Raw genomic sequence first — 10,255 nt, 5'->3', positions numbered from 1 at the left:
ACTCCATTTGAGATCCGCACTGCACTTTCAGTTAACCAATGAACCACTAACGAGTCAGGGGTTGACAACCACTAGCTGTTCCATGGGAGACCGTTGAGTTTATCTCATCCCATAAAGATTTACATCTGCTGAAATTCTCCACAAGATCACTCTGAACCAGAATCAACTCCAGGGTAACGCGTCATAAAATACAAATTGTCATTGGGTAACTTATTTGCTGATGTTTTATGGTTGGTAACCCAGAGTTCTAATTGACTTTCTCATTTACATTCTATTTTAAATTTTGCTCTTAACATCAAGGCCAGTTAATATTATAGCATTGATCTGAGGCTTGTGGAACTTTATAGGAAACTGGTCTCAGTCTACATGAACAGTATGAGGTGCATTGGAAAGGTTAGATATTTGTACATTGAAGTGAGGAAAATTGGTGGGAAGCCTCCAGACTGCAGGTACAATTTATTTCTTTAGAGCAGGTGGGAATTTTGAAGTTTTGCCCTTTGAGGGCAAATTCAAAATCTTAGGCAAACTGTGACCTATCCCTCCCTTTTTTTTATTCCTGATTTCTGGAGAGTAACTCTGGGGCTGCCATAAAGTGGGAAATGTTAAGTACCCTTCTATAATTAGGAGAGAATGGTTTTCTAGTAGAACATTATATAGCCACCTGAGGTTTCTGAGGCACGTGGGGTTTCTTTCACCAGTGAGGCCAGTGAAAACTGTTCCGTGAATTATGTGACAAGGATGAGAACACACACAAAACTTTAGAAACTTGACTTCTTTCAGTCTAGGATAGTTAGGCAGACTATGTGGCCTACAGGTGTGTTTTGTTTGTTTATTGGTGGCCAGTGAGTAAAGAATACTTTCTATTTATAAGGAATTCATATTAAAAACAGAAGAGTGATAAAAGTAAATGAATATATGACACAGATAATATGTATTCTAAATTAATCATTATTTGACTCTTTACAGAAATATATGCTACACTTGGGCTCTAGAAAATCATGCTTATTAAAGCATCTAACTGCAAAAAGAATGTAAACTTCACCAAATGAGAAAATAGGCGGTTTTTCTCAGTCAGAAGGTAAGTATAACATTTATAAAAACTGCAAAACACTGTTATTAACTACTTGATACATTTTAATTGGGCTGCTTGCTGTATAATCTTTTTTAACAATACCTAATCACAATAATATGCATGTGCTAATTGATACCCTAGAGATAAGCAAAATGCACTAGAGAAGCACAGTGGAGAGGTCTCTAAGATATACTATGAAATTTCTGGAAGAGTTTTTTCAGAGGAAATTACCAATTTAACTTAAATTGGGAGTGACAATGACTATTAGCTCAGTGACAGTAAGGACATCAATGGATAGAGTGTTCTAAAAATACACTTAGATTTGCATAAATGTATGGAAAGTGATTAACTTCCTTGGGATGAAGTACTATATAGAATTATTCCGTTTATTCCATTCTAAATATTGGAATCATTGACAGAAACATGCTATACCCTCAATAGTCATAATGTCTAAAGTCTCTGAAATTATTTAAAAACAAATACTCACTGCTGAAGCATCAATTCTGACTCACAGCGTTCTTATATGACAGGGTAGAATACCTCTGAGAATTTCCAAAGCTTTAAATTGCAAAGGGGAGAAAGCTTGATATTTCTCCAGCAGAGACACTGGTGGTTCAAACCGCGAAGGTCACTATTAGGGGCTGTCATGATTAGGAGCCCAATGCAGAATTTAGCACACCAACAAAATTCCTTACAAAACCATTAGAAGATGTTATACAGTAACATTTAGATAAAGATATAAACAAACCAACCAACCCCCCTACCATCCCATGGATTCCAACTCATAGTGGCTAGGCAGAACAAAATAGAAGTGCTCCTTAGAGTTTCTGAGACTGTACATAATTACAGCAAGAAATGGTATTGTTTTTCAATAATGAAACAGTTCCTTGATCTAAACTGGCAACCTTAACACCCAGTGCTGATCCAATTGTGCCATCAGGACGCCGTCCATATAGACTGTATGAAATTCAAATATTGCCAATTAAAATGCACTTAGAAATCTGGCATAGTGGTTATGCCTTGGGTTGTAAACTGTTTAAAACCACCAGCCACTAGGTGGGTGAAAGAGGAGGCTTTCTACTTGGTTAGGCATTTTACTTCCAGAAACCCACAGCAGCAGTTCTACATTGTCCTATAGGACTTTCACGAGTCAGAATGATGCCAATGATGCTTGGTTTGATTTTTTTTTTTACAAAGCAGATGCTAACCATTCATTACAAATGATGCTTGCATTTACTTAGCAAAAAACAAAACCTAAAGCATTGTCATTTGAATCCCAGGGACTCTATAGAAGGAGTTGGAGGCTGTCAATTTTTATGAGAGCTGAGAGCCTCAACTTTCTCCCACGGAGACCTGGTGGGTTGGAAGCGCTTATCCTGTTAGCAGTCCAAAGCTAACAGGGCAGCGCCACCACTGACATCGTCATGAAAATAGGCAGTATGGTACACATATGATTATGGGAACATTCATTTCCAAGCATATTTCATATATAGAAATTGCTTTACTTTGGGTACCTATGTGAATTTTAAATTTTGAAATAATTTTATGCTGACGGAATTGTTGAAAGGATAGTACAGACATTTTATGCATTTCTTTTATTTAGCTGCTGCCAAATGTAAAGGATCTTACAAAGTTAAAATTACAGGTGTATCTCAGACATACTGTGGGTTTAGTTCCATAGAACAGCAATAAAACAAGTTTTTTGTTTTTGTTTTCACTCCAGTAAACAGTTACCGCCTCAGAAGTCCACAGGAGGACGCTGTGAGTCAGCATTGGTTCAATGCAGTGAGTTTGGTTTGGGTTTAGTGTATATAAAAGTTATGCTTACACTACATTACACCTAACCAATTGTGGAATAGTACTTCATAAACATTTGAAATGTTGTGAGATTGCCAAAATATAACATGCTGGCAGGAAGGGAGTTCACGTCTAGGACAAATGAGGCAAATATTTGAGTTGTAACATCTGAAAAGTGTAATAAAATCCTGTGTGCTATAATATTATTTCAATGCAATGAGAAGTCCCCACGTGGCATACATGATTAAGCCCTGGACATCTAACGTAAAAATTGGTGGGTCAAACCTACAGAGAAGCACCCTTGAAAAGAGGTCTAGTGACAGCCCTCTGAAAGGTCTCACCTTGAAAACCCTATGAAGTGCTTATTTTGTTTACATGGAGTTACCATGCATCAGAATCAATTCAATTGCGACTAACAACAACAATAATATTAAGGAAACTAATGATTTTAGACTTATTTTCATTTCCCAGCTTTTGTGGGGATGTCCCGTTCTCTTTGGTTTTGAGATCCAATGCAGACTGGCACATTTGATTTATCAGCCATGCCTCTCAGAGTCCTACAGGTCTTTTCAAGGGAATTCCAAGGGAAGTCAGTCCCTGCTCTTGGCAGTGAGGCAGGACAGAGTGAACCCCCTCAGAGGGTTTCTAAGGTGATAAGCTTGATGGAAGCAGAGGGTCCCATCTGTCTCCTGTTGAATGGCTGATACCTTTGGTGTGCCACCTCTGCATTTAGCCAGTACAGTGAAAATCAAATGCGATCTCAAGATTTTTCTTTGTGTGCCCACATGGCTAATGACATTGAGCATGTTTTTATGTGTTTATCAGATATTTTGCATAGTTTTATTGGTAAAGTATATGTTCATATCTTTACCCACTTTTGACTGGGTTATCTGTGCTTTGTTGCTCAAATGTGCAAGTATGATATGTTAGATATTAGAAACATATTGGTTATATAGCTCTCCAATGTATTTCCCGTGTTTTAGGTTACGTTTTGAAGAACATAGTTATTTAACCTTTAGGAGGTTATCATTTTCTTCTTCTTTTGTTTGTGGTAATCCAGCATTGGAGACATTTGGGACCATAGTTTTTCTCCTAGGTGTCTTCTAATAAATTTATGGCTTTATATTTTATATTTCGGTCATTGGTCTATTTTGAATTCTTTTTACATGGTATGAGGTATGGATCTTGTTTCATTTTCATTAGTGCGGAATTCTAGTCTTGGCAGCACAGAGTGTTAAAGAAAGAGTTCTTTTATTATAGAATTAATTTAGGTCTCTGGTCTAAAATCAATTGAATGGAAATATTCTGATTTTAAGGTATCAAATATAATCCTTTGATTCAGGTATAACTCAGAATTACAAAATCTTCTGTAAAGCCTATTATATTAAAATGTCAAGGTTATAAAATTGTTCTCAATTACAAAAGGAACTACTTTGTAGCACACTTTTAAAATAGTATTATTATGTTAATTATGTATGTGAAAGTGTTCATTTAATGTTCCATATATTATATATATGAAGAAAACATAGATTGAAGTTAAATATAAATCCACATCTGTTCTAATTTATGTACAATTTTGACCTAAAGACAGATTAAAGGGCAGCTTTTGTACATAATCCAGGGAATTCCTGTATTTCTGGGTTTTCAATTCTATTTCATTATCTTCTGGCTTCTATAGTTTCTGAGGAAAGTTTACATTAATTCTAATCAATAACGTTGCTAGTTATACTGTTTTTCTCTTGCTTTTTTCAACTCTCTCCTTTGTGCTGAATTTCCAGTTTTCAAGAATTTTATGAATGTTTTTGGTGCAGCATTTTTGTATTCCTTCTTCTTGGAGTTTTCTTAGCTTCCTGGATTTGATGGCATGATTCCTTATTTACCGTATTTACTCGATTATAAGCTGACCTGAACAACCACCGAGGCACCTAATTTTACCACAAAAACTGCATTAAAAATATGCTGAAAAACTCGGTTTATATTTGGCTTATATGATAGGTTTGAAATTTTTTTCCCAAAGGAATCATTTGCTGGCATGTTTCCTTTTTTAGGTTTGAAATTCTTTAGGTTTGCTCTCAGAAAATTCTTTACATCTTTTTTCTTTTTACTATCTTGTTCTGAAATTTCTAAAGTCATGATATTAGATTCCTTAATTGAGACTTACATTTCAATTTGGATTCATTCACCATCTTTCTTTCTCTCTCTCTCTTTCAATGAGACTCAATAACTTCAGATACTCCATCTTCTAGTTCACGTATTCTATCATTGTAACTTGAATTTTCTTTTCATTTCCCAATTCATTTATTTTATTTTTCAATTCCAATAATTCTATTTGCTTTGTGTTTGATTTTTGCGTTTACTGTTGTCAGTCGTGTATTGGGTTTCTCATGTTCCTTCCTGAACTCTATTAGCCTGTGTTTTGTATGTGTGCTCTTTGCTTCATAAGAATATACATAGCACTTTTGTCGGGGGAAGGGGGAGGGTATCCCAATTTTCCCTTTACCTAGACTCAATCGCAGGAATTTATGCCTCTTCATAGTTTTCTCTTGCTTCGACTATCATCTTTGTGTCTTGTATGTTTATACTTACTGAACACAGGGTATTTACACTTCTTACTGTGATCATTAAAACTCAAGACTTTCTATTTTCAAGTTTTATAAGAATTTGTTAGCTGTCGTTTCCTCTTTCTTCTTTTAAAGTCCACTACAGGATTTTTGCCCCCTTTGCTTCTTCCAGCACTGACTCAGTCATGCTGGGAAAATGCACTCCTATTTCCTCTTTTTATGAAGGGTTTCTGGTATATCCTTTTTGGATTTAAAGAGTGTATCGATTTTCACATATTTAGGCATCTAAATTTTTATATTTCTGTGTGCTACATCTTAGAATTTTTCCATGATGGCTGTCAGCACTGAGGCATGACCTTCCTTCTGTTGTCTGTGCACTTGGGTGTAGACTTCCATAAGTGACTGCAACACTAGAGTGGACTTGGCTCACATATGTTTGTGGTGGCCAGTGGAGGGGTGGCTTCCCTCTGTGATTGACTGTACTTGCATCCATGGTTTTTTTGTCTTCATCCGCAAATGCTTCAGAAAGTTGAGTCAGCAAGAAAGGGTTTTGGTGGTCTTATCTCTTTCTTTTGATGGGGCATTCAGTTATGCTCTCCAACAATGTAACTGCTATCTAGAGCTCCATTTTGTTTCTATCCATTTTTTCAAATGTCTTCTTTATTGATACAGTTGTAGATGACTATGAGAGAGCAAGTGTTCACTGTGTTATCTTGCTATCTCCAACGGGTAAGGATATTTCTACTGGTAGTTAAAGTAGTAAATGAATAAATCGTATAGTTTTAAAAATCATATGCAACAATGAAATGAGTGGACTATTCTATGCATAAAAATATAAATAGCAATCACAAAATGCATTGAAACACTGAGTTCATGTAGTGTATTAAAAATTAAAAATATGAACATAGTGCAAAACCCTCACGACAAAGGGAAGATGTGAGTTAGCTTTAGAAAGCCAAGAGATGATGATCATGAAGGACACACAGAGGACCCAGGTCTTGTTATGTTTTAGGACTCTTTCCTTCGTACGTTTATTTATATAGGACCTATATTTTGTGAATTTTTCTAGAATATTTTCAAATTTATTTTTATCAAATTGAGAAAAGAAGCTAATATCAGAATTAGCAGCATCTGTGGAAGCTATTAACTCTGATATTAACTTATTTTTCTATTTGACAAAGTGGGAGTCCTGGTGGCTCAGTAATTATTCATTGAGTTGCTAATTGTTTAAAACTACCAGCCCCTCCTCCTGAGAAAAGCTGGGCTTTCTAGTCTTGTGAAGAGTTACAGTCTTGGAAACTCACAAGAGCAGGTCTACCCTGCCCTGTAGGACCTCTTTGAGTCAAAATTGACCCAGTAGCCATGAGGTTGGGTTTATTGTACATCCTAGTAGATTTTAATTAGTCATAAAAGTTAGCGGGGATCTAGAATCAAATCTCTGAGAATGACCAAGTAAAAGTAAATATTGTGTTTATGGAGAAGGGTGTCTTTGAAAAGAGATATTCCATTAGAATGTGTCACTATTTAATTATCAATAACAAAATAATTTGTAAAATGCAAGAGAATTACCAAGGTAGATGATATTTAACAGAGGAAATGAGTTAAACTTTGCAGTTATATGTACCTGTAAATTTAATCTAATTGTAATAAAAATTTAGTTTATAAGATTATGGCTTATAAGCAGGGAGACCCTGCTTGATGAACTATTTGAATTTTGATGAACCACACTGGTGACCTTCAGGTATTTGTTGTTGCTGTTGTCCATCTTATTGTTAGTAATATCTTTAACATTCAGTACTGTAGTGCATACTTTGCTGAGGTATTGATTTTCAGATGTAATATTTATAACCCCACAGAAAAATAATGTAAGAATAACAAAGAAATTAATAATGAAAAGCAATAGCAATAAACAAAATACGAAGGCATTCAATTCACATCAGAACTGACATATGAGAGCATAGTAATAAGAAGAGTCCAGTCTTATGTTGAGAACTATTTTAGTGTGTGTATGTGTTAGTGCGTGTATCTTAGTGATGTAATAATTATGCTCATGACTGCTTACCTAAAGGTTGGTGATTTGAGCCCACCTAGCTGTTAGGCATTAGAAAGACATGGAAATCTTCTTCCAAAAAGATTACAACCTACTCTGCACCTGGAGTTGCTGTAAAAGGAAATTGGCTCAATGAATCCCAACAATGACAATAATATCCATATGAATTTTACATAATAAAGGTGATAACCTGCAATATTTTTCACTTTATGACCAAGAATACTTTTCATAATGCTATAGTATACATACACACATATATATACACTTACACGTATATACACTCATATATGTCACAATATATATATTTATGTGTGTATATGAGAATATGCATATATTCTACTCCTGTAAACAGTTTCAGTATCAGAACCTCACAGGAGGTAACAATGAGTCTTCATTGATTTAATGGTTTTTTAATACATATATGTAATATTGCTATATATGTATATACTATACTTAAAACAGTAAGCTGTAAATGTAAATACATTTGGAGTAATATTGGGAATTAGTACAAAATTTAGAGATAGACAGAAGAACTAGAGAGTGATATTTGTAATTTCAATGACTGCTCTGCTACCTGAAATAAAACAAAATGACTTATTTGGTCAAAACAGTGCAAAAAACAATCAAATACCAAAATCTGTATAAAGAGTTGAATTCATTAGTTATTCACCTATATGAACAGGAACCAATATTTCAAGTAAGGACATTAGATTCAACATATATGTAGCGAAGAACTAATTGGACCAAAAGACATTATAATATCCACTGTATTTTATCACACAAACCAGAGTCCTTTTTTTATCTTATAATGAAATGAGTTTCAAATAATAAAAAACAGTATTACATTAATTGAAAAACCGTTGTGGGAAAGTGCAAGAAACTACACAACAAGATTAACTGTTACATAATTTGACTAATATTTCAGAAACCTTATTCTTAACCAGACCTTACTGTACATCAATGAAGGTGAGATTCTCAGGCGTTTAATAAGATCAACTATGACGTCAGAGAAGAAGATAACTATTAACTTCAATTACTGGATTTTCTAGCAAATGCCGAGGTCATGTGATTTCACCAACTTTTCTAATTCCAACCTTAATTAGGAGAAGTAGAGCAGAAATACAAGTCAACGATGACAAACCATACATCAGTAACTACCTTCATACTTCTGGGACTGACAGATGATCCTCAAATGAACGTCCTTGTTTTTATTGCTTTGTTTGCCGCCTATACATTGAGTGTAACTGGAAACCTGACGATCATTGTACTCACTGTGGTGGACTCCCGTCTGAAAACTGCCATGTACTTTTTTCTCCAAAACTTTTCCTTTTTAGAGATTTCTTTTACTACTGTATGTATTCCAAGATTTCTATACAGCTTATCAACTGGGGATAATAGGATTACCTATTTTGCTTGTATTGTTCAAATGTTTTTGGTCCTCCTCTTGGGAGCTACAGAATTTTTTCTGCTGGCCCTCATGTCCTATGACCGTTACGTGGCCATCTGCAAACCCCTGCACTATGCGACCATCATGAATAGTAGGGTCTGTGGAAGGCTAGTTTTCTGCTGTTGGACAGCAGGGTTTTTTTTCATAATCATACCACTAATTCCAGGTCTTTCCCTAGAATTCTGTAACTCTAATGCCATTGATCATTTTGCTTGCGATGCTTCTCCTCTCCTGAAGATTGCTTGTTCAAACACATGGGTTGTAGAACAGATGGCTATAGTGTTTGCTGTCCTCATCTTGCTCACAACTCTTCTGTGTGTAGTTCTGTCCTATTCGCTTATCATCAAGACCATCCTAAAGTTCCCTACTGCCCAGCAAAGGATGAAAGCCTTTTCTACCTGCTCTTCCCACATGATTGTGGTTTCTATAACATACGGTGGTTGCATCTTCATTTATATCAAACCTTCAGCAAAGGATGAAGTGGCCATCAATAAAGGGGTGGCACTGCTGACTACTACATTTGCCCCCATGTTAAACCCATTTATTTACACCTTGAGGAACAAGCAAGTGAAACAAGCGTTCATGGACTTCATCAAAAGAACTTCATTCATCTCCAAAACATGACAGAATGTCAACATTGCATGTTCACCTTATCAGGAACAAAACAATGTGTTAATAAAGTTCTAGTGTTAATATTTTTATTACTTTATTTGTTTGTTTTCTTGTTAGTTATGCCTACTGCATATCTTTCATTTTACTAAAAGTGAACACCCCCAAAGTAATATATCTCAGAGTACATGAAATAATAGTGTTAAGTAAAGGTCAATAACTCAATGAGTATTCAGATTGTGGAAAGATATTCCATTTAAGCAAAATGAAAGTAGATATTAATAAATTATTGAATTATCAGCAAAAAGGGAGAAATATCATATATTTTTATTTTAAATGAAAAATCCATGTGACAAAAAACAGTGTATATATATATATGCTTCAAATAGTCTAGAATAATTTAATTATCCTTTAATGATTTAATATATTTATAAATTCTTCTCAGTGTAGTATTTAATACTTTGTTAAGATAATAAATTGGAATAAGTATAGGGAACATATATTAACACTATAAGTGAAGAGCACAAATTTAGAACAATTAAACATCTAGCTAGAAAAAGAAAACTTGAGAGCTGACGTTTCCTAGGTTCTCTCAGAAAGGACAGGAGGAGAGGTGGCGTAGCGGGTTGGTGTTGATCCGCTAACTCAGGAGCCCCCCTCAGGGGAAAGATGAGACTTTCTACTTCCATGAAGAGTCATAATTTCAGGAGCCAACAAGG

The 10,255-nt window shown here is 35.1% G+C and overlaps 1 protein-coding gene across 1 annotated transcript; it reads left to right on the top strand.

Moving 5' to 3' along the window:
- The first annotated feature begins 8,612 nt into the window (after positions 1–8,612).
- On the top strand, positions 8,613–9,551 carry LOC142451465 (olfactory receptor 6C2-like). The gene has a single exon (XM_075553256.1). It carries the CDS (start codon positions 8,613–8,615, stop codon positions 9,549–9,551), a length of 939 nt encoding a protein of 312 aa, XP_075409371.1.
- Positions 9,552–10,255: the final 704 nt, after the last annotated feature.

Source organism: Tenrec ecaudatus, chromosome 6, assembly GCF_050624435.1.
Source record: "Tenrec ecaudatus isolate mTenEca1 chromosome 6, mTenEca1.hap1, whole genome shotgun sequence".
In the NCBI taxonomy this organism is placed as follows: domain Eukaryota; kingdom Metazoa; phylum Chordata; class Mammalia; order Afrosoricida; family Tenrecidae; genus Tenrec; species Tenrec ecaudatus.
The sequence above is the reverse complement of the archived record's forward strand: the minus strand, read 5'-3'. Positions and strand labels throughout refer to the sequence as shown.

Excerpts from the sequence above, each read along its gene's own strand:
- LOC142451465 (XM_075553256.1), top strand. The coding sequence starts at position 8,613 with ATGACAAACCATACATCAGTAACTACCTTCATACTTCTGGGACTGACA.